The 25,282-nt window shown below is 50.0% G+C and overlaps 1 protein-coding gene and 1 non-coding gene across 10 annotated transcripts in view; both read right to left on the reverse strand.

The window, feature by feature from the left end:
• Positions 1–18,128: 18,128 nt before the first annotated feature.
• Positions 18,129–25,282, reverse strand: part of LOC135583667 (uncharacterized) — a 30,514-nt gene continuing 23,360 nt past the window's right edge. For 4 of the 9 annotated variants that reach the window (XM_065121124.1, XM_065121122.1, XM_065121118.1 and 1 more), the window contains 10 exons: positions 24,533–24,657; positions 24,318–24,436; positions 24,157–24,199; positions 23,963–24,054; positions 22,404–22,452; positions 20,235–20,305; positions 19,353–19,469; positions 19,147–19,262; positions 18,998–19,043; positions 18,129–18,403 (listed from right to left, as the gene is read on the reverse strand). In XM_065121124.1, coding sequence (XP_064977196.1) covers positions 18,371–18,403; positions 18,998–19,043; positions 19,147–19,262; positions 19,353–19,469; positions 20,235–20,305; positions 22,404–22,452; positions 23,963–24,054; positions 24,157–24,199; positions 24,318–24,436; positions 24,533–24,657 — 811 coding nt within the window. In that variant the 3' untranslated portion in view covers positions 18,129–18,370. Of the gene's footprint in view, positions 18,414–18,997; positions 19,044–19,146; positions 19,263–19,352; positions 19,596–20,234; positions 20,306–22,403; positions 22,453–23,962; positions 24,055–24,156; positions 24,200–24,317; positions 24,437–24,532; positions 24,658–25,282 lie in introns of those variants that run through there. The other 5 variants (XM_065121123.1, XM_065121120.1, XM_065121126.1 and 2 more) reach the window with 5 other exon arrangements.
• Positions 21,870–22,070, reverse strand: LOC135621335 (U2 spliceosomal RNA). Its single transcript, XR_010490503.1, has one exon. It is a non-coding gene; the product is annotated as a U2 spliceosomal RNA (small nuclear RNA).

The following is a 25,282-nucleotide window of genomic DNA, read 5'->3' on the forward strand; positions in this document are numbered from 1 at the left end:
TAATAATAACTGATTGATTATAGATGGGCAAATTTAGACCCCTGATCAAAGATCTCTCTCTCTCTCTCTCTCTCTCCACTTCACGGAAAACCTCAGCTCAATTACAATAATCACAAGGAGCAGCTCATCTCAGAGAGAGAGAGAGAGAGAGAGAGAGAGAGGTTCCTTTGGCTGGTTGTGTCGTTGAACGCGGAGACAGATATGTGTCTTCTTCGGCGATATCCTGAGACTTTTTCTGGCGAGAAAGATGAAGGAGGAAGTCGGCAAGTGCCCAAACAGGGATTACCACCGGAGGGAGGTGTTAAAACACATTTGCTACAGGTCATGAAGGCGATGTGATTGTCGATGCTCATGAATTTTTAGTTGATAATAAGAAAATGAACAGGTGCCCTGCCTCACCTGATCTCATCGTCGGTCAACCGTCAACCAATCATGAGTTTGAAGAAATAAACGTAAATATTCCTTTTTTTTTTTTTTTGCTTATTCAAAAAACATTCACATCGGCAAAGCTTTGATAGCCATTCCAGCTTCTGTCGAGATATCAATAATAATAATAATAATAATAATAATAATAATAATCATCATCATCATCGATAAGGGTAAAAATGGCGATGTAACACGCCATGACGTCAACCATGCTTGGACAACACATTGCCCGAGGAAGTCAGCATTAACACCTAACTCAGGCTTAGTTCTTCACACCACGCTAACCCCAGGTCAGACGCTATCAGCCTGCCTCCTACAAGCAGCCACATCAGGTAACATCAAAACTCATCTATAAATACCCCAGAGTTCTAAACAAATAGGGGGGAACACAAGCACAACACACTTGGAGGCATCTCTTCCTCCAAAACCCTCTCCACATCGCTAACTTGATCGTCGGAGGGGTCGGGCCAAGCTCCCGGCCTGACCTGTGTGCAAGTCCAAGACAGTGTCGCCTCTTCCCGACGCTGCGGCGGAGCTTTATGCTGACCCGAGCTGCCGACCCGACCCGCCGACCCGAGCCACCGACCCGACCTCCCGACCCGAACCACTCTTCCCGGCGCTGCGGCGGAGCTTTCTCCCGACCCGACCTGCCGACCCGAACCACCATGCTCGGCATTCGGGAGACCCTGAGGGACGGAGCCCGAGATCCCCGACATCCGGACCCCCGAACCGAGTCGCGACGGCCCCGAGGCCACGGCTTAAACAGATGCCCCCCGCATCATTTTGGCGCTAGAGGAAGGGCCCGAATGTCGAGGGATCCTCAGACTAATCCCGACGAACTCCCTACCGAGGGATCGTTCTTAGCAGGGGCGTAGGCCATGCGTCCCTTGCGTGATGGGCCGTTGGCTGACGACCTCCCCGCGACCTCTGAACACTACTGGCGTTCATTCGACAACCCAGATCTGCTTCCGCCCGAGGGCGCTCCAAGCGTCCCCTCGCCGGTGTTATTCGAGGCCTTTCACGACCTCGCTTGTCAAGTCCAAGCTCTGAAGGATATGGTGCAAACCATCATCCCGCTCGTCTCCCAACCGACACCCCCACTTATGACTCAGCCGCTACGGCAACAAGAGCCACCCGCTCAAGCCCACATGACGCTTCTGGAGCCTTCCACTTCTCCTCGGGTCAGACCAACCCCACTCGGGGATCCAGTAAGGACAAACCCGAGCGGCCGCCCGGAGCCCGAGGTATTATCTCCAGAGTCAACGGACTCCCTGCGAGCCCAGCTATGCTTTCTTAGTCAGCGGCTCGACGAACTAGAGAAGGAGTTTCGCAACTCAGAGGGAGAGCTCGGGATGGACACATACTGAGGATCTTCGTTCGCACTAGAGATACGAGATCACGCCGTTCCCCCAAACTTCCAGCTCCCTTCTTTGGACGCATATGACGACTCCACTGACCCGATGGACCATGTCGCCGCTTTCTGTGCCCATTTGGCACTGTACGGAACGTCTGACGCTTTAATGTGCAGGGCGTTTCCCACGACCCTGAGGGGTCCGACCCGTACATGGTACAACGGCCTGAAGATCGGAACGATCACTTCCTTCGGGCAACTCGCCAAGGACTTTGAGCTCCACTTCGCAGCCCATGCCCGGCCGAAGCCCTCCGCGGCACTGCTCCTCGGATTCAAACAAAGAGAGGACGAGCCCCTCTCACATTTCGTGGATCGCTTTGCCACGCAAATCCGGAGCTTACCGGACACTCACCCCTCTCTGTTAGTGCAAGCGTTCATGGTAGGCTTGCGACCTTCCAGATTCTGCTGGTCCCTCGTAGAGCGACCCCCCACCACAGTACCAGATATGCTCCAGCGAGCCAACGGCGGAAGCTTGGGTGACCGCAAGGAAGAGGAGTGACTCTGGGCGACGGGCCCCGTAGCAGCGGTCAAGCACCCGCAGTTGCTATCCAACGTAATCCTCGTGCAAGGAATATAGCCCCTTCCTCAGTCTCTTCCAAGCAAAGGCTCCATGTTTACCTAACCGCCTCTTGGCTCACGGTTAGCTTCGATCTAACCTCCCTCTTTTTTGCATTCGCACGGCTCGGTCGTAGACGACCGAGTCCACCTCAGCGCGGCCTACCCGCCTGAGCAATGTCCCTCGGTCGTAGTCTGCCCGAGTTCACCTCAGAGCGGCCTGCCCGCCTGAGCGGGGTCCCTCGGCCGTAGCCTGCTTGCGCCGAGCTTCTCGGCCATACACTATCGAGTTCACCTCAGCGCGGCCTGCCCGCCTGAGTTGTCTCTCGGCCCGAGCCACTTCCCTCGACCATGCACTGCTCGAGTTCACTTCAGTGCGGCTTGCCCGCTTGAGTTGTCTCTCGGTCCGAGCCACTTCCCTCGGCCATGCATTGCTCGAGTCCACCTCACGCGGTCTGCCCGCCTATGTCGTGCTACTCGATCGCATGACCATCGCGACCACGCCTGCGCGGTCTGTCCGCCTGCATTGTGCTACTCGGCCGCATGACCAACGCGACCACGCCTGCGTGGTCTGTCCACTTGCGTCGTGATCCTCGGTCGCATAATGCCCGAGACCACACTTGCGCAGCCAGCCCTCCTGCGTCGTGCTCTTTGGCCCCATGTTCCTGAGACACACCTACGCGGCCAGCCCGCCTGCGTTGTGCTCCTTGGCTCCATGTTCTCGAGACACGCCTGCACGGTCAACCCGCCTGCGTCGTGCTACTCGGCCGCATGACCAACGCGACCACGCCTGCGCGGTCTGCCCGCCTGCGTCGTGATCCTCGGCCGCATAATGCCCGAGACCACACCTGCGCGGCCAGCCCGCCTGCGTCGTGCTCCTTGGCCCCATGTTCCCGAGACACAACTGCGCGGCCAGCTCGCCTGAATTGCGCTCCTCGGCCGCATAATGCCCGAAACTACACTTGCGCGGTCGGCCCACCTGCGCCATGCTCCTCGGCCGCATAATGCCCGAGGCCACCTCCTTAGCCCCATGTTCCCGAGACACACCTGCGCGGCCAGCCCGCCTGCGTCGTGCTCCTTGGCTCCATGTTCCCGAGACACGCCTGTGCGGCCAAGCCCTCCTGCATCGGGCTCCTCGACCATTCGGCTCCATGTTCCCCGAGACCTCGTCCGCGCGGCCAGCCCGTCTGAAGACAGAAGCTATGCATCGGACTCCTCTTATACAACAACTGACGCATAGCTCCTTTCGGGGGGGGAATATGATAAGGGTAAAAATGGCGATGTAACACGCCATGACGTCAACCATGCCTGGACAACACATTGCCCGAGGAAGTCGGCATTAACACCTAACTCAGGCTTAGTTCTTCACGCCACGCCAACCCCAGGTCAGACGCTATCAGCCTGCCTCTTGCAAGCAGCCACATCAGGTAACATCAAAACTCATCTATAAATACCCTAGAGTTCTAAACGAACAAGGGGAACACAAGCACAATACACTTGGAGGCATCTCTTCCTCCAAAACCCTCTCCACATCGCTAACTTGATCGTCGGAGGGGTCGGGCCGAGCTCCCGGCCTGACCTGTGTGCAGGTCCGAGACGGTGTCGCCTCTTCCTGGTGCTGCGACGGAGCTTTCTGCTGACCCGAGCTGCCGACCCGACCCGCCGACCCGAGCCGCCGACCCGACCTCCCGACCCGAACCACTCTTCCCGGTGCTGCGACGGAGCTTTCTCCCGACCCGACCTCCCGACCCGAACCACCGTGCTCGGCCTTCGGGAGACCCCGAGGGACGGAGCCTGAGATCCCCGACATCCGGACCCCCGAACCGAGCCGCGACGGCCCCGAGGCCACGGCTTAAAGAGATGCCCCCCGCATCGATCATCATCATCATCATCATCATGGAAAAGAGAGAACCCATCACATCACCGCGGAGGACCAAAGCCGACCTCCTCGTGTCATTCTCACGCGTTGTGCCGGTCGCATCACTGGGTGACCGACTCCACCGATCGGCTCGTCATTCCTGGGTTGACGGCAATCAAAAGGTCCGTCGTCCCCCACCGCCACCAGCCACACGCGAAACACCCTTCCTCGACTGCTCCTCCACTCGGATGGTCGGACAGTCGTGCAGCCGGTTATTCCTTCCTGCGGTGAGCTAATCTTCTTCCGCCTGGAACCATAGGAATTAAGGAAAAGGAAAAAGGGGGCGTTGGAAATTGGGTGATTCTGGTCCAACTTCAGGCTGCCGCAACTCGAGTCAATATTCCGTCTTGACTCCTGCAAATAAAAGAAGACCTATGGACTTGACTTCCTTGATGGTCTCGAGGAATCAAGAAACAAATGCAGGTCGGCAGAAAGGATGTGTGGGAGAGATGCAGCAGGTCGATCGGATTTCTTTTACCACAAGAATCAAATTCGAAGAACATGGAGGATTCAGAAATTAATCCTCGGGATTAAAGGAATGCCCCCATTATTTTCTAGATGGTTCTATTTTTTACTTTGAAATTATATTATCTCATATTTTGATTGTTCCGACTCGGATCACACAGCCAACCTTAGATTTCGTCCACATCCGTTGCAAGCTTGGTGTGAGAAGATAATTGGATATGATAAGGGAGTGGTTCAAATAGTTAAAAGTGGTGGGTCTTCTCCTGTGCATAGTAGGCCCAATACTTCAATAACAGTCGAGAATGTGTGTGTGTTAATTGGTATGAGCAATTATACGAAATTATCAAATGTGAGTCCGACATTGATGAGGGTAATAATGGCGACATGATGCGCCACGATGTCAGCCACGCCTGGACAACACTCTGCCCGAGGAAGAGGACAATAATGCCGACTCGATGTGCACGGACGTCACCCGCTCTCAGACAACGACTTCATCGTTGCCTGTCCTTGCACGCTTGGCCGAGGCAGAGAAGGAGGACGACGACCGAGGCTCGCCCATACCCTGCGGCAGTTCGGTTCTCCACGCAACGCCAACGACAATGTCAAACGCCATCAGAGGTACGATCCTGCTCCTACGGGCAGGCACATCAGGTAACACTAAACTTACCTATAAATACCCCCGAGTTCTAAACGAAAAAGGGGGAGCACTTCTTCATACAAAAATCCCCTCTGCATCCACTAACTTGATCGTCGGAGGGGTCGGGCTGAGCTTCCGACCCAACCTGTGTGCAGGTGCAAGAACGGGGTCGCCTCTTCCCGGTGCTGCGGTAAAAGCTTTCCTCTCGACGCGACATCCCGACCGGACCACCGTAATCGGCCACTGAGAGATCTTGAGGGATGCTGCGCGAGATCCCCGTCATTCGGACCCCCAACCAAACCGCGTCGGCCCCGAGGCCACAACATAAAGTTGTTTACACTAACAGATTAGCGCTAGAAGGAGGGCCCGTTCGAATGTAGAGCGATCAGCAGATCCACTCTGACGAACCCGCGGCTGTTGGATTGCCCACGATCAGCACCCCGGGAGAACATCCCCCGCGTGATGAATCCCGAGACGAACGTCCCGCCGCAACGTCGGAACGCTACTGGCAGTTGTTCAACGACCCGGGTTTATCGCCACCTGAACGTGCCCCTGCCGGCCCGTCGCCAGTATCCCTCGAGGCCTTTCACGACCTTGCTCATCAAGTTCGAGCTTTGACGGGCGTGGTGCAACATATCATCCCGCTCGTCTCCCAACCGATGCCCCCGCATATGACCCGGCCTTTGCAATAGCAGGGGATCCCCACCTGGACTCATGCACCACTTTCCGAGCTCCCCACTTCGCCTCAGAACCGAATAGCCCAGCCCGGGAACCGAGAGGCGGAAGATACGGCGAGTCGCCCAGAGCCTGAGGCGCCATCTGTGGACTCGACGAACGCCCTGCGAGCCCAGTTGCGCCTTGTTAGTCAACGACTCGACGAAGTACAGCAGGAGGTTCGCAGGTCAAAGGGAGAGCTCGGGGCGGACAGACACCAAGGGTCCTCATTCGCGCCCGAAATACAAGATCAAGTGATCCCACCGCACTTCCGGCTCCCTTCGTTGGACGCCTATGACGGCGCCACTGACCCAGCGGACCACGTGGCCGCTTTTCGCGCTCAGATGGCGCTATATGGGACTTCTGACGCCTTGATGTGCAGGGCATTTCCAATGACTTTGAGGGGGCCAGCCCGCGCATGGTACAGCAGCCTGAAGACCGGGACCATCACCTCCTTCGATCAGCTCGCCAGAGACTTCGAGCTCAACTTCCTGGCCTACGCCCGACCAAAGTCGTCCGTGGCGCTGCTCCTCGGACTCAACCAACGGGAGGACGAGCCCCTCTCCCATTTTGTGAACCGCTTTACGATGCAAATTCGGGGGCTGTCGGATGCTCACCCCTCTCTGTTAATGCAGGCATTCATGATAGGTCTGCGGCCTTCCAGGTTCTTTTGGTCTCTTGTGGAGCGACCCCCCACTGCGGTACTCGAGATGCTTCAACGAGCAAGCCAGTTCGTCGCCGCAGAGACATGGATGGCCGGGAGGCGCGAAGAGCACAAGAGGGTCAAGTCGGAGCCGCCCCGGCAGCAGCAATCCGCCGCATCACGGCGTAGGTTGGACAAATCCGACCCGCCGACACCGAGGCCCCCTCTCCCCGCCTTGAGCTCGTCCCAAACAGAAATATTTCTCCACATAAGGGAGAAGGGACTACTCAAAGATCCCCACCCGATGAGGAGTCCGCGAGAACTTGCAGGCCGGTCGAAGTACTGCTGCTTCCACCGGCAGCATGGGCATGACACTGAACAATGTTGTGAGTTGAAAAGGCAGATCGAGGAGCTTATTTGTAGAGGGCATCTCAGCCAGTACCTTCGGCCGGATAAGGAACTTTCGCCGTGCCCGGAGGGTCCCATCGAGCGACACATCGACATGATAACTGGTGGCCCCGCATCTAGCGGGGATTCCATAACCGGAAGAAAGGCGTACGCCCGAGCCGCCCTGGTCGAAGCTCCCAGGCACGGGCCCGAGCCCGAGGTCACTTTCCCGGCCGGAGCATCCGAACAATCCGAGCACGACGATGCGCTCGTGATATCGGCCAGGATCGCCAATGCGCAAGTAAGAATGATCATGGTCGATACCAGGAGCTCGGCTGACATACTCTACTTCGACGCCTTCCAAAAGCTCGGCTTGTCCAGAGACAACATGAAGCCGTTGTGCTCGGCGCTCACCGGATTCACCGATGACTCGATCTCACCGCTGGGGGCAATCACTTTGCCCTTGACCCTGGGAGCCCCGCCGAGGTCAAAGACAGTGATGACCACCTTCTTAGTGGTTGACCTCCCCACGACATACAACGCTATTCTCGGCTGGCCGACCCTCAACAAAGTCAGAGTCGTCGTCTCAACTTACTACCAAACTGTAAAGTTCCCGACCCACGCCGGGATCGAAGAAGTCACGGGAAGCCCTCGAGAATCCAGGCGCTGCTACCTGACCGCCGTCTCGTTGCACAAGAAAGCAAGGATCGAACCACCACTGGAGGATCCTCGGGAGACGAAGAAACCAACCCCCCATCCCGAGCCGAGGGGATCCACTGTCGAGTTGCTGCTACTAGAAGGTCGGCCAGATCAGACGGTCAAAATCGGGTCAGAGCTACCCGAGCAGGAACAAAAGCAGCTCGTCGGCTTCCTACATGAAAATGCCGACGTCTTCGCTTGGTCACCATCCGACATGACGGGCGTCGACCTGGAGGTCGCACAACATCACCTCAATATTTCACCCGACGCTCGCCCGGTGAAGCAAAAACCCAGACGACAGGCCCATGATCGGCAGCTCGCCATACGAGAAGTAGTGGATCGACTTTTAGCGGCATGCTTAATAGAAGAAGTCAGATACCCACGATGGCTATCCAATGTAGTCCTCGTCAAGAAACCCAATGAAAGCTGGAGGATGTGCGTTGATTACACTAGTCTCAACAATGCATGCCCAAAAGATTGTTACCCCCTCCCAAAGGTCGACCAGCTGGTCGACGCAATGGCCGGACACGCCCGCCTCTCATTTATGGACGCCTTCTCGGGATACAACCAGATCAGAATGGCGCCCGAAGACCAAGAACATACAACCTTTCTCACTGACCAAGGGGTATACTTTTATAAGGTCATGCCTTTCGGATTGAAAAACGCTGGGCTACGTACCAGAGAACAGTGAACAAGATGTTCGCCCACCAGATTGGGTGAAACATGGAAGTTTACGTAGACGACATGATTGTAAAAAGCCAATAGGCTGGAGCTCACCTTGCCGGTCTGGCCGAGACATTCGCCACGCTGCGCAAGTTCGGCATGCGACTCAACCCCGCGAAGTGTGCCTTCGGCGTCACCTCAGGAAAGTTCCTCGGGTTTATCATACACGAAAGAGGAATCGACGCCGACCCGGAGAAGGTCCAGGCAGTCATCAATATGCAGTCACCTCGGACAATCAAGGACCTGCAACGCCTTAACGGGAGACTCGTCGCCATGTCTCGTTTCCTTGCCCAATCGGGTGATCGCTGCCTCCCCTTCTTCAGGGCCCTGAAGAACCTGAAGAATTTTCAATGGACGACTGAATGCGAGGAAGCCTTCAAACAAATGAAGCAACACTTGGCCAGCCTCCCCCGACTTGCCTCAGTCTCTCCTGGGGAGAAGCTAGGCCTCTACCTGGCTGCCTCCCAGCACACAGTCAGTTCCATTCTGGTCAACGAAAACTCCGGCGAACAGCTTTCGGTCTACTATGTCAGCCACGTCCTGAACGGGCCCGAGGAACGATACCCACCGATTGAGAAACTGACACTCGCGCTCGTTCTGTCATCCCGGAAGCTACGCCCCTACTTCCAGGCTCATCTGGTGGGTCATAACCGACCAACCACTTCGACAGATCTTGTCTAAATTTGATGTTGTAGGACGTCTTCTCAAATGGGCGATGGAGCTCGGCGAGCATGACGTACAATACGTGCCCAGGACCGCTATCAAAGCCCAGTCCATGGCCGACTTCATCGCAGAATTAACCCAGATCTAGGACGTGGATCTCGAGCAACCTCCCGAAGCATGGGTCATGCACGTCGATGGATCGGCCAACTCAAAAGGCGCCGGCGCAGGGCTGGTGCTGCTAGCTCTCGACGGGCGGTCAATCGAGCGTTCCCTCCGCTTCGGGTTCCAAGCCACTAACAACGAGGCGGAATACAAAGCGCTCTTAGCAGGACTCAGGTTGGCCCTCGAGATGCAGGTGGTCACCATACGCGTCCTCACCGACTCGCAGCTGGTAGCCGAGCAACTCAGCGGGGGATACGAGGCTCGGGACCCGATCATGGTGAAGTACCTGGCACAGGTAAAGAACCTGACCGCCAAGTTCCCTTATTTTACATTATCTAAAGTCCCAAGGGGAGAGAACGAGCGAGCCGACGCGCTAGCAAAGCTGGAGTCAAAGGCAGCCCCCGAAGCCTGGCCTGAGGTCGAGGAGCTCCCTGCCCGTGCCATCGAAATCGCAGTTGTGGCCTCGGGCGACGCGCCAATCACATGGGTACAAGAGTTGCTACGCTTCAAGCGGGAAGGGACCCTTCCTCCCGACGAGGCTACGGCTCGGAGCCTGCGTCATACGCATGCGTGGTACTCCGAGGTGAGTGGACGGCTCTATAAGCAGTCCTTCACATACCCCCTCCTACGGTGCTTGGAGCCCGACGAAGCTCGGACGGTTCTGGCTGAGGTCCACGAGGGAGTCTGCGCAGAACACATCGGCGGGCGAACCCTGGCACACAAAATACTTCGCCAAGGTTACTACTGGCCGACCATGTGTTGGGACGCGAAGGCTTATGTACAGCGGTGCAGTTCGTGCCAAGAACACGCCCGCAAGCCCCGGTAGCCCGCGGTCCCGCTCACCCCCATCGATTGCGTGTGGCCATTCGCGCAGTGGGGTTTGGACCTGCTCGGACCTTTCCCGCAAGCCTCGAGACAGCGAAAGTATATCGTTGTGGGTGTGGATTATTTCACAAAGTGGGTCGAGGCCGAACCACTAGCGACGATCACGGAGCGACAAATGGAAAAGTTCGTGTAGAGGAACCTGGTGACTCGGTTTGGCTTGCCCAAAACCATCATTACAGACAATGGGCCTCAGTTCGCCAGTAGAAGGTTCCGGGAATTCTGTGCAAGCCACGGAATCCAGCTGAGGTTCAGCTCGGTGGCTTACCCTCAAACGAACGGGTTAGCAGAGGTAACCAATCGGTCAATTCTAGACGGGCTCAAAAGAAGAGTGACTGCAGCCCAATTGGCTTGGATGGACAAACACCCGAGCGTCTTGTGTGCTAGTCATAGGTGCCCAGCAAGCCAATCACGTGAGTGATGGCACGTGTGACTTGATACAGAATCTTTTTACTTATTATATTTTGGCGTATATCACTTTATAACTATTGCATAAATGCATATATATATATTATGATGTCCTTGGATTTGTGCAATGGGAATCGGATCGTGATGAGATCACGATAATTAGATCGATTCACCTTTAAACACATATCCTAAATAATCCCGGTCATAGGTTACTCGAGAGGGACATCATGATAACCGGATAGACTGGTGTGTTGTATACCCGTCCATATGATGGATGCAGCTGGTCTCATAGTTGCTCGTGTAGGGACACTAGGGATACAGTACAGGTGCTCATTGGAGAATGAGTTCACTGATTGATCCGCTTACGGAATGCTAGATGGTTGATGATGCCTTATTGTCAGACTACGATTCCGTAGTCTTAGTGGTGTATCTGGTCCTTAGACTTGAGACACAAAGGATGTCCTGTATGAGTGCTCCACTCTTTGATACCAGACTTGTAGGTTTGACTATCCCAGATCTAGTACAGCTGGTCATTGGGAGTGGTAGTCGACCTTACGAGGGCTATTTAGTGTCGATAGAGGATCATCCACTCTCGGCGTCATGAGAGGAATATCTCATGTGTTCTTGCTCAGACAAATCCCTGGCCAGGGTCATTCGGGTTGAGAGAGAAAGAGTTCTCCGGGAGAATCCGATTAGAGCGAGACTCGAGAAGAAACCGTATGGGTCTGACAACACCATGCTCGATATACGGTCTCTGGGATATTAGATGGATGAGGGATTATATGTACACGGTAATTGAGGACAGACAGGTCCAATGGATTGGATTCCCTTGTATCGTCTGGGGACTACGGCGTAGTGGCCTAGTACTTCCGTAGTCGATGAGTCAAGTGAATTATTACAGAGATAATAATTCACTGAGTTAGAAGGAGTTCTGACAGGTATGACTCACGGCCAACTCGATATTGGGCCTAGAGGGTCACACACATATGGTAGGGATTGCGATGAGTAGAGATTCGGATATGAGATATCCGACGGAGCCCTTGTCTTATTGGATGCAGATCCAATACCCACTAGGGGAGGACCCATTAGGGTTTGACAGGGGACCTCTATAAATAGGAGGGATTCAGAGCCTCATAGGCTAGAGCCTTTGCTTGCCTTTCCTATTCTCCTATTCCTCTCCACCTCAGAGCATGCTTGGAGTCTTGAGGAGCGTCGTCGCAACCCTGCTGTGTGGATCACCGCTAGAGAGGAGGACGCTTGACCTCCTTCACCCTCTCCTAAGGATCTGCAAGGAAACAAGGATATACGATCTCCCTAGGTAACACAACCTACTTTATACGTAGTTTTAAGTTTCACGGATTTTGCGCACCAATCTTCGTACGACGACGAACATCTCTTTGGGAATCGGGGATTTTGTTTTCTTGTTCTTCCGCTGCGCATGTGATGTCGCCCCCAAGATTTCCCAACATTGTGGTCATTATGCACCACCCCCAAAACCGCGACGGGAGAGTCCCCCTACAGCCTTGCGTTCGGGACCGAAGCTATCCTACCACCCGAGGTAGCTATTCCCACCCTTCGGACAAGAAGCTATGACGAAGGAACCACAAACGAAGGGCTTCGAGCCGGCCTTGACATGCTCGAAGAACGGCATGCCGACGCACACTTGAAGGCCCTCTCTTATAAGAGAGCCGTCGCGAAGGTGTACAACCGGAAGGTACGACCCCGGCCAATTAAGTTAAACGACCTGGTCCTTCGCAAAACCGAAGTTAGCGACCCGACCCGAGAAAGGGGGAAGTTGGCCCCTAAATAGGAAGGACCTTATCGGGTCGTCGAGGTAATCCGACCGGGTACATACCGGCTCGCGACAATGGACGGTTCTTCTTTGCCGAGAACATGGAACGTCTAGAACCTTAAGAAGTTTTTCGTCTAAAACAGAAGCTTGGCAACACACGAGAGAAGAAAAAATTTCTTTTATTTGAAGAAAAACGAGGATTACAAGACTCGACCCCAACTTACAAGACCAACTAGCACCTTAGAAGAAAAAACAAAAACAAAAATACAGGACCCTCTTATTACTATGGGACGTCCAGACGATCGTCAAAGGGGACGTCCTCGGGCATGTCTACCTCCAGATCCTCGGGGTGGGGAGTGAAGGGATCCTCCTCTACCTCGAGGCCGGGGTGACGAGCGCGGAAACGGGATGTGGCGATTCGGTATCCGTATTCAAAGGACACCCGCCCCGTCCGCGTTAGCCCGAGTTCGAACCCCTCGGACTTCTTATACGCCTCAAGGAGCTCCTTATCCTTGATGGGTCGGAGACGGGCCTCCTCCGCCAGCGCTTCCGAGGCCGCCCTCATTTCAGCCTTCGCCTCCTCCAGCTTCTTGCTGAGAGCGCTCGCCTCCGTCTTCGACAGACGGAGCTCGGTCCGCTCCACCCTTATTATTTTCTGGAGCTCCTCGTTTGATTTCCTGGAGGCCTCGAGCTTTGACCTGAGGCGAGCCGCCTCTGCCTCCGAGTCCGTCGCGCGCTTCTCGACGACCGCCACAGCCTCCAGGCCGGCCCCGGCTCGGGCCTCCTCGATCTGGCGGTGGAGCTCGGCGTTGCGGCTGATAAGGCCCCCGATGACCCGGCCGGCGTCACACACCCTGTCCATCAGGGCCATCGCGTAATGAAGGCCCTGCAAAAGGAAAGACGGGTCAGGAAGGTCAGCGTCAGACAAACGACCCCAAACGGGAAGAGAGGAGAAGTACTTACCCAGGTCAAAGATTGGGCAGACTTGCTGAGCAGAGCCTCCGAGGGCAAGGTATACAAATCCCGAGCCATGTCGGGATGAAGCGCGCCTCAGAGGAATGATGCGGAGGAGTCCCCTCTGGCCCACACTTTGTCCCCCCGGGACAGGCCTCCCCAGCGGGCAACCAAGGGGTCGCTGGCCTCCCTGATCGGGATTTCGCCCACCAGCCGTGTTAGGAACGACTCCTCGTCCCCGGCTGGCAGTTGGCACAGGTCACGTACGGAGGGAGGGCGCGAACCCTTCCCAGTCGCCCGCTGACTAGGCCCGGCCTCGCCCCGACGGGGGCCCGCCTCAGCCCCCTTTGAAGGCACCGCCTTCGCCTTCTTCCGAGGGCGCCCGGCCTCGACCTCCAGCGGGGCGTCCTTCGTGCCGGGCTGCAGGTCGGCTGACAGTGCTGGGGGAGGAGCTTGCAACGCCTTGCCCCCCAAAAGCGATCGGAGGTTCACCATTTCTACAAGAGACAAGAAAAATATTAGTACCAGGAATGAGCCGCGCAAATACCCGAACCAAACGTTACTAACGTACCCAGAGGCATCGGACTGATACCCGCCTCAACCAGCCACTGCTTTGTCATGTTTCCGGAGGGTCTGGGACATGGGGAGAATCTCTTTGAGCCTCCCCAAATCTTGGCGCTCTACTTCACCCAAGCATGGGGTGGTGTTGTCGATCGCCCTCGTGGACCACCGAACCCCGAAACCCCCTTTCCACCCTTTATTATTAGAAGCCCCCTCCCCCCCCCCCCCCCCCCCCCCCCCCCCGACTCGAAAGCCCGTCCGGGCAGATAGGAAGTAACCCCCCGAACCCTTGGAGAGGTGATAACAGGAGAAAAAGAGGTTGAGGGTGGGGGTGATATTGGCATAGTGGCATTCCCTCAGGAATGCCACTAGGTAGCGCCAGGAGTTTGGCGCCACCTGAGACGGAGAAATCCGCCAGAAAGATATACAAGACACGATGAGGGGATGAAGGGGAAAGCGCAGACCCGCCTCCAGGGCGTCTAAGGTCAACGCGAAACCCTTCGGGATCGGGTCATACGCCCGCTGTCCCGGTTCAGGGGCACTAAGGATGTGGTCATCCGGGATACTATAGCGCTGCCGGAGTCCCCCCAGCAAAGACCCACTCACGGTGGAGTCATTGTCGTGCGGCCACATCAAGGCCTCCAGGGCCCGCGCCGCTTCCCCATCAAAGGATTCCATGGGGGACGTCGGAGGACGTCCCCCCCAACTACGTGGGAAAGGGAAGAAGGAGAGGAAGAAGAGGGTGACATCTTAACTGACCTCAACTGGAAGGTGCTACAGGGAAAGGGAAGACGACGCAGGAGACGAGGAAGAAGACTGGAAAGGGGACGGCAAGACCTGAAGAGGGAGACTCAGCAGCGAAAGATAAAAGCGAAGCCGGGCGTTCGCTATTTAAAGGAGATATCCCGCCAGAACCAGCGCCCCTTCGCCTCCCGAGAATGGGCGGCAGCCCACCCGCGCACGTGCGTAACCGTCACGTCACGTCAGAAATGCCAAAAGATGCCCCGCCTTAATGAAAGCCTGACGTGGCAACCCCGCTGAAGCGGCAATGCCTTGACGCCTCGATCTCGATGCCCGAAAGCGTGCGGCGAAAGCAACCAGCTCCCCCTCAGAAAAGAAGTCAAATACGGTAGTTTTCGACCCCCGTTGCTGCTAAGTTGGCAAGGAGGGAAAATAGCATAAGCAGCTTCTCGGGCCAGCCCGCCTGCGTCGTGCTCCTCGACCATGTTGCCCAAGACCACGCCTGCGCGGCCAGCCCGCCTGCGTCGTGCTCCTCGGCCGCATGTTGCCCGAGACCACACCTGCGCGGCCAGCCCGCCTGCGTCGTGCTCCTCGACCGCATGTTGCCCGAGACCACACATGCGCGGCCAGCCCGCCTGCATCGTGCTTCTTGGCTCCATGCCCCCCCGAGACCACACCTACGCGGCCAGACCGCCTGCGTCGTGCTCCTCGGCTCCATGCCCCCCGAGACCACACCTGCGCGGCCAGCCCGCCTGCGTCGTGCTCCTCGGCCGCATGTTGCTCGAGACCACACTTGCGTGGCCAGCTCGCCTGCGTCGTGCTCCTCGGCTCCATGCCCCCCGAGACCACACCTGCACGGCCAAACCGCCTGCGTCGTGCACCTCGGCTCCATGCCCCCCAAGACCACACCTGCGCGGCCAGCTCGCCTGCGTCGTGCTCCTCGGCTCCATGCCCCCCGAGACCACACCTGCGCGGCCAGACCGCTTGCGTCGTGCTCCTCGGCTCCATGCCCCCCGAGACCACACCTGCGCGGCCAGCTCGCTTGCGTCGTACTCCTCGGGCGCATGTTGCCCGAGACCACACCTGCGTGGCCAGACCGCCTGCGTCGTGCTCCTCGGCTCCATGCCCCCCGAGACCACACCTGCGCGGCCAGCCCGCCTGCGTCGTGCTCCTCGGTCGCAAGTTGCCCGAGACCACACCTACGCGGCCAGCCCACCTGCGTCGTGCTCCTTGGCCGCATGTTACCCGAGACCACACTTGTGTGGCCAGCCCGCCTGCGTCGTGCTCCTCGGCTCCATGCCCCCCGAGACCACACCTGCATGGCCAGACCGCCTGCGTCGTGCACCTCGGCTCCATGCCCCCCAAGACCACACCTACGCGGCCAGCCCGCCTACGTCGTGCTCCTCGGCTCCATGCCCCCCGAGACCACACCTCCGCGACCAGACCGCTTGCGTCGTGCTCCTCGGCTCCATGCCCCCCGAGACCACACCTGCGCGGTCAGCCCGCCTGCGTCGTGCTCCTCGGCCGCATGTTGCCCGAGACCACACCTGCGCGGCCAAACCGCCTGCGTCGTGCTCCTTGGCTCCATGCCCCCCGAGACCACACCTGCGCGGCCAGACCGCCTGCGTCGTGCTCCTCGGCTCCATGCCCCCCGAGACCACCTCATCGGCGCGTCCCACGCGCCCGAGGCATGCTCCTCGGTCTCATGTCGCTCGAAGGCCACCTCGGCGCGACCTGCCTGCCCGAGACGTGCTTGGCCTCATGTCGCCTGAGACTACCACGATACCGGAGGCTGAAGCCATGCCTCGGACTGCCCCCTTTTTTTACAACAACCGACGCATAGCTCCCTTCGGGGGGGGAATATGATGAGGGTAATAATGGCGACATGACGCGCCACAACGTCAGCCACGCTTGGACGACACTCTGCCCGAGGAAGAGGGCAATAATGCCGACTCGATGTGCGCCGACGTCACCCGCTCTTAGACAACGACTTCATCGTTGTATGATTCTGCACGCTTGGCCGAGGCAGAGGAGGACGACGACCGAGGCTCGCCCATACCCTGCGGCAATTCGGTTCTCCACGCAACGCCAACGACAATGTCAGACGCCATTAGAGGTACGATCCTGCTCCTGTGGGCAGACACATCAGGTAACACTAAACTTACCTATAAATACCCCCGAGTTCTAAACGAAAAAGAGGGAGCACTTCTTCATACAAAAATCTCCTCCGCATCCACTAACTTGATCGTCGGAGGGGTCGGGCCGAGCTTCCGACCTGACCTGTGTGCAGGTGCAAGAACAGGGTCGCCTCTTCCCGGTGCTGCGGCAAAAGTTTTCCTCCCGACGCGACATCCTGACCGGACCGTCGTAATCGACCACTGAGAGATCTCGAGGGACGCTGCGCGAGATCCCCGTCATTCGAACCCTCAACCGAGCCGCGTTGGCCCGAGGCCACGACATAAAGTTGTTTACACTAACATACATGAAGAATCATCACAACCGTCAAGCATCTCAATTAACATCGTTGCACATCGTGCCGACCATGTGAGATACATGACTAATGTGTCGACCTAATGAGACGTTAAAATAATATCGAATTGGTACTGACGTAACATTTAGATCTCCACTTGTCATCTAACTCCTGTTGTGTTTTCACATGCAAAAAAAAAAAAAGAAAAAAAAAGAAGAAAGTAGTAGAACATAATCTCCTTAATGAAAATTTTAAATTTAGCCACATGAAGGATGAAGGATCCTTTGTTTGCTTGTTAGATGCTTTATGATCGGCTTAGGTCTCGGGTCTGTCTGTCGAGCAAAGCTGTTCTGGCTGGAGGGAGGAATGACATAATGGCGTGCGATGAGGCCTTCTCTTACTTAGTGTGACATGTCAACCCTCCTCTTTGCCTCGGAACCCCTTCTTTTGGATGCTTGCTTTGGAAAACGAAAGAGAGAAAAGGCGGAGCACTTTTGCTCTGGGAAGGATAATACCAAATCCTTCATCTCTCTTTCCTCGGAATCTGATTCCATTGCGGTTCCATCAGATTCGGTAATCCGTTCGTTTGTACCCATCGACAACTGCAATTCCAATCAGGGGAACAGATGATCTCTCTCTCTCTCTCTCTTTCGGTAATCCGTTCGTTTGTACCCATCGACAACTGCAATTCCAATCAGGGGAACAGATGATCTCTCTCTCTCTCTCTCTCTCTCTCTCTCTCTCTCTCTTCTTTTACTACAATATACATATTGCATCCAACTTTCTCTCCCATACTTACTACCTCATTGCGATATCAAGATTCATGTTCATTCACAGGAAAAGCAAAACATACAAAAAAAAAAAAAAACACATGTTCAACCATGATTCTTAGTTAGAGAGAAATATCTCAAGTAACAGAACTATAATCAAAAGAATAACTTTAATTTGCTTAAGAACACAACAGATCCATGAAAAAACCATCCTCTCACCGTAATCCTTGCTTGAATTTATGACAACACATGGCAGAAAACTATACACAACCCACATTATTGAAACTCAAAAACAAAAAACACTTTAAAAATAGAGAAAAAAAGAAAAGTTGACCGTACACTTACTTGCCTCTAAACGTTCAAACAAAAAAAAAATTGTACCATATCATCTAGGCCTTGACTTTTCTTTTAGCATCAACAGCCTGCAATAAACTGATTCAAGATCAGCAGGACAGTTGCATGAAAAACAAACGTACCTCAAAAAAATAACAACAACAACAACAACAATGGAGAAAAGAATGATCAATCCTAAAATAGGATATGCCCAAAGTACACACCTCCTAGATTAAAAAAAAAAAAAATTGTAGGAATGCATTGCCAGTTTACTTGGTAGTATGTAGGAATATCACATTTACTTTTCTGGAAATAGTTAACTCATAGTATTCTTTTAACATATTATACTTTTCTGGATTTGTAAGAGATGTGAGAAACGCACCAGTTTAGTTACATTGAAACAGCACACAGATTGGTCATTTAAAATAGTTACTCAAATTAGCACTTAATTGTCAACATGTGCAACTTCAACAGCAATAATAGCACAAACCCTATGCTAGATAAGATATATTGTTCTCAAAGTATATTTTTCATGAAAACTTTTTAGTGAGTTTGCAGTACTATTACATACAAAATTTCAAGCTAAGTGGAACAAAAGAAAGTCTAACTCAACAACATTTACCAGTAGCTGTAATGCATGAAGGAGCATTTACACTAAGAATCTCATCGGCATTAGTATCTACCTTAGACTGGAAGCATCTCATGGTCAACACAATCATATCACGTATCCTGCACAGTAAGTCATATGAAAGAGCAAGCGAAACTAAATATTGTCCACTGAGCATGACAGGAGAAGACAAATTTGAAAACAAGAGCAGCTTGCTTGACTGACCTAACATCATTCTCCAAGTTATATGGCTGACTAGTCCCATCAGTTCTAAGTGGTAGATTAGTTCCATCTGAACAGGTCAACACAAACTGGGTTGTGTACCCAAGTGGAACTTTGATCTGTGAAGTCAATCATGGCAAAGTCACAAAATAGCACTTATGGAAAGGTCTAATAACAGCCAGGCTTACTGCCTGCTACAAAATACTTACTTTTAGCTCGGGTGAATATTTTTCTTCCATTACCACTCTGTCTGTATGTTTGATCATAATCAGATAGGTGGAACGTTTCACGATCAGAACCGCTTGTTCCCAGTCGATAGAATCATTCTATTCAGTAACCATTTACCGGTGACATGTTAGATAAAAGATCCAATATTATCTTGATGCATTTGCATTACAAGGATGTAATGCTCATCTGACTAGGATCCTACGGTCAGGAAGTAGACAACAAATCTGTGACAATTATATCCTCAAGTTACTGTTTACAGAACATTCAGTTTTAGTCAGAAACAAGGATTTAATACTAGTCCATCAAGAATACTGGTTCATTGTTAGACTGGTATAGCATGGTATTATACCTTGGTATACCAATGTAAAAAATTATAAATATGTTCCACAAATCAGGCATTATTTGGCAGGTCTTACTGATCAGTACCAATCAGAATGTTCGTCATGGTTCAGTACTCGAATCCTTGTTCATTGTATACAACCCTCATCTCATGGGAGACATCAAGTGTGATAAATCTGGTCAATATATAAGCATGGACCACTTCATTAGTTAGCAAATGCATTTCTTCTAAATATCTCCTACTGTGGATCATGCAGCGAGTCCAAAATGGTGCCACCTGTCTATACGAGTTCATCCTTTTCTGGATAAAGATTTGTGTCATCCATGGCATGCAGATATAGTATGTTCTTGAGAAACATAACATTTGGAAATGACAGCTAACACTAAAATAACACCAAAATGTACATAACATTTGGAATGTTGAGGAAATTTAAAATCATACATTGAATCTAAATGAAGATGCATAATGCTAGAAAACCATGAGAAAATAGTTTTAAATAAATCAGAGTTGAAATGCCACATACCCATAATTTGACATCAAATATTGCTCTGCCTGCAGAAATATAGGCATCGATCTCATGCTGCATCTCTGGGTCTGTGGAGAATAAATCCGATTTTGATGCCCATATTAACATCAAAAAGTAAATGCTTAAGCAAATTGCAATATGAAAATTAAAAGCCACTTTTAAGTTCAAAACCAGCCCAAACTTCGACAGAAATACAAAGGTAGTATGAATAATGGAAATAAATGGCAGCAGAAGATGAAGGAATTAACATATCCGAATCATAATTGCAAGGTTAACAAATAATTAGTTGGTATTTTGCAGCAGTTGGATTTTCCTCTTCTTTCACAAGTTCATGAATAAAGATGGGAAACACTTCACACTAACTTTGATACACATGCATAGAGAAAGTTATTCACAAGTTATTCATACAACTTGTTTCACAATAAGGAAATTATTTCATCAAATTTTACCATAAAAAAAATTGACAAACAACCTAATACCAGCCTCTTATAGCCCCAAAATGGCAACATTCAAAAACCAAATAACCCTGTTAGAACTGGATATTAGCTCAGGTAGAATCTCTAGAACAAGCCAATAATTGATTAATTGGAACCCGTTTAGTTTTCTAGCATACGGTTTGATTGACGCATACCCATGGCATACTCTTAGCTCCTGATATTGTTATTTCTTAATTATATTTAAAGGTTGATACAATTAGTTATAACTTCATATTTCTGTCTTGCTGAAAATATGCAGAGCACTTTGATGAGATTAATTCATTTGTCTCCATCACTTTCATCATAAATTAAACATCTCTGACACATAATCTTTGAACTTTCCAACACAAAAGTTTTTTCAATTGAAATGATATGATTGATGATTGCAATCTAAGCCAGATGAGTTTTATCAATTTAAACAAGTTCTACAGAACTCATGGCCCAGCTCATTAAAACTTGCTGAGTTCGCAGATGAGTTGGTTTTCAAACAAAATAGTCAGGTTTAAGTTAACTCCATATTACCCAAGCCAATCAAGAATTTTTTTCAATGTTACAAGGGAACCAGCCTCAGCCTACCAACATAGCAAACTTGTTCCCAACTTGATGATCACACACAAAATGTAAACTTCTGCGGGTTTTAAGTTTGAAGGTTTCCATTTTTCCTTTTCGTATATACTGAAAGATACTCTATTCCAATCTAAGCTCAAAGCAAAAAGGTAAGGAGCATAGTCAAAAACGATCTCCCTGTCTGCTTATGCGGAAAGATGCTTCCTTACAAATAAACATAAAATAATTGGTAATTGAATTAAAAAATTGTAATTTTTAGCATAACTACACAAAGAACTAGAATATAACTATTCAAAAGAACAGAAAGTATACATATAACATCAACACCTCGCATGATCCTACTTAAACTAACAAAAGGTAGATTCAATAAATTGACAGAATATGATTTAAAGTATTGTTTTAATTGTGTAATGAGTTAACATAATCAAAGTGCTTTAATAGCTACAAAGCAAATTAGTCATAAATAATGAAGCATAAAAAATATTATTATGAAAGAACATCACGATCAAACATAGAAATGGAATGCCATAAATTAAATATGTCAACTTATGTGAGTCTGATAAGCTGTGAAGATTCTTTTTTTTCTCCTGAGGGGTGCACCGAGCCCTTGCAATAGTGCAATGTAAGGGAAACACACAAGGGCCCCAGTAGCAAGCTACTGTAGTGTAGTGGGCCCTCCCCCACAAGAAATTAATTTAATATGATAGTAGGGCGATGGCCCATGTATTGGATATTAAACTGATAAGAATAGATACTACACTTGTTCTTAGCCAAAAGGACAATAAGGGAATATGAAGATTCTTGAATATAATCTACTACAAATGGAATGTCATAAATTACATGTGTCAACTTATCAGACTCTGATGAGCTACAAAGATTCTTGAATATGATCTATTAAATTAAATGTAATAAAGAAAATAAAAAATACTGAACCCTTTTTGAGGTTATATCTGTGGTTACAGTTATATATTTTATAACTAGAGTTCTCTGCCAAATAAATAATTACTGAATCTTGCAATATCCAATCCTATGATAGAAGAGAGCAAGAGTCATAGGAGAATTTGGATTCTCAATGTCCAGATCATTAACAGGATAGTACTGTTCAAGTGCAACATCTACTCACCACATGTTATTTTGCTATGATTATTGGCAAACTGCCGCACAAGATGACCCTGAAGGAAACAGATGAATCACAATATAATTAACACTTGATACACATAACAATAATATTAAAGTGAACTAAATTAATAAGAATCCATTAGAAGAAAGAATACAGATCACTGAGAATAAAAATAAAATCACAAACCACCACAAATATATTTAGCAAGATAAGAAACATAATTTGGTCACAATGAAATGCTAATCTTTAAAACCAAGCTACATCATGATGAGGTATATAGCTGAGCAAAAGATTGAATTATGATCAAGACGAGCCAGACTTTAGCGCGCACGTGCTCACACACACACATATATATATACATATATATACATATATATATATATGTATATATATATAAAGATGATCTGGAACTGAGTTCAAGATAAGCAAAAATGCTTGATAAGCAGAACTTTAACATGTAAAGCTTGGCTTTGCCTCCCTAACCAAAATGCCCTTTCATGCACAATCTCTCTCTTTGCTATGCAAATATAAATACAGAAGCATTATACCATAGACGCAACACAATCATCCAAAATAGATGTCACTAAAGCAATATGAGAACTAAGCTAGAAAAATAACCATGATTGGATAGAACACCAAAAATCCAACAAATAAAGTCTAACTTAATTAATATGAACTCTCCAGAATGATCTGTATCAACTATCTATAAAACAATTAATTGTTTTAGAAATTCCTTGCAAATGCTTCTAATCTTCCTAAATGGAAAGTTCTAATTTTCATGCATGTAAATTTGTTTGATCAGCTAGGAGCATAATTTAATTTAAGTCAAATGGTTAATCGTCCAGGTAGAGGGAATAAATGTACAGTGGAGCACTAAGGTATATGACACTCGGTTCTACTATTATCTAATGCATGGGAAAGAACGCATATAACTCATTAATTTTAGCCTCCAGGTAATATAAAGCCATAGATCACTTTGAATAGATTGGATAACCAATATAGTTCCATTTGTTGGATCTCAGGTTAAATATTGTGTCCATGGAACCTTCTGCATCAAGCATGATCGTCCTCCCTTGCTATTAGAAATGCTTCCTATTGACAGATTTATGATAAAACAATATGTGAGAAATGCTGAATGAAATTGTGAAAAAAAAAAACATGTAGGATATAGAACATCATATATCTAATACTGATAGTTAGTCCACATTTAACTACCTATTCATATCCAAACATTTCTTTTCTAGGTTACATTTTTCAGAGGCACTAAGTCTGATCTTCAAATGATATTTTTACAGGCTGCTACAGTTGTGAAAATGTTGATGGATATCAGAGAAAAGCAACCACTTTGCACATGCTCTGCTCACAAGTAAAAAACACACAATAAATAGACAGCAAATTTGACAGATTAAACTCAACAGATAGTTATACCATCATCCATGTAACAAGAATACATTGCTAAAAGTAAACTGACATGCTTAAGTTTTGGAGATAACAAATAATGAAAGTCATGGAATTGCTGAAGTGTAGTGATTTATAGCAGGAGTATAGTACAGGCAAGACACCTGACGGCCACTGTCATCAATGGGAGTGCAGTCTACAGCAAGAAAAGTGCCAATATCATCAGCAGTTACCACATATTCTGGAACAGTAGCTCCTGTGGTGATAGATAACAAAGGCAATTATAGATAAACTGAAGCAATATCAAAAATTTTATCATCACTTCATCTAATACAAAAAAAGTCACATTGAACATTACCTTCAATATACTGCCTAGTGCCATTATCAAGTTCACGAATCCACTGGAAAGACAGTTCAGTATAAATCTTATTGAAGATTAATCACAACTGAATGCAAAAACAACAAATGGGCTTGATATCCTATTCAAGAAGAGGAAGAAATAGATCAGAAGTCAAATACCTGAAAGGTGCAAAGAGTAGTACCATTTGTCGGATATCCACAGGCTTGTAACTTACATCCTGGTTGAGCCTCACCATATATCTGAAACCCTTCTATACTTGGCAAGTCAAATTCACCTGCTAACCACAGGTAATATAAAATCACAGTTATCATCAGTTGAGAAGAAAGTCTGCTTTGCACTTCAGTATTCATTGATTCATTCAGCCTTTCACTACCTTCTGAAATAAAGGATCCACGATTTGTCACCATATGCAATTGGGCATCAGTATCTGGTAATCTAATTGTCTCCTCATGAGCATAACCTTCAAAGGAATTTGGAGCACCAGTACCACCAACCTCCCTGCATAATGACTCATAAGTTTGTACAAGAAAGTCTGCAGCCTTGGGGAATCAATTAGATAGGCTTCTCATAGAAATAACAAATGACATATCTATAGAATCTCCAAGTAGCAACAGAGAAGGGACAGATAAACGACAACAGTCTCATGTAACCATCATTTGGAATTTAGATCTCACATGGTGAATTCTTGATACCAATTGGCATAAAAGAGGCATTTTCTCATCTGAGGAACATTTTTTCTCTTTTAACTACTTCTATTTAAGTTATCTATGTTAATCTCCCCTTGAACCTTGTATTGGAATAGACATATCCCTCCATAGCCACACTACAATGTCTTCTTTTCAATGTATCCTAACCAACAATTGATTTTATATCATCTTTTCATAACTTGGGTATGCTGGCAGCCAACTATAACTTACCTTAACAAGCTCCTCAACATTCCTCCCATCAAACATTCATAGACTGTCATCCAGAATTTAGTCTTGACCAATGTAGTGCTGACAGTCTTACATTATATCAGATATCAGAATGGATATCCTTCATTGTCCTCCAATACAGTGATTTAAAAAGCGCTAGACGTCAAAAGGCGCCAAGGTCCAAAAACGCTCGAGGCGCTAGGCGCTCG

This window comes from Musa acuminata, chromosome BXJ2-8 (assembly GCF_036884655.1).
Source record: "Musa acuminata AAA Group cultivar baxijiao chromosome BXJ2-8, Cavendish_Baxijiao_AAA, whole genome shotgun sequence".
In the NCBI taxonomy this organism is placed as follows: domain Eukaryota; kingdom Viridiplantae; phylum Streptophyta; class Magnoliopsida; order Zingiberales; family Musaceae; genus Musa; species Musa acuminata.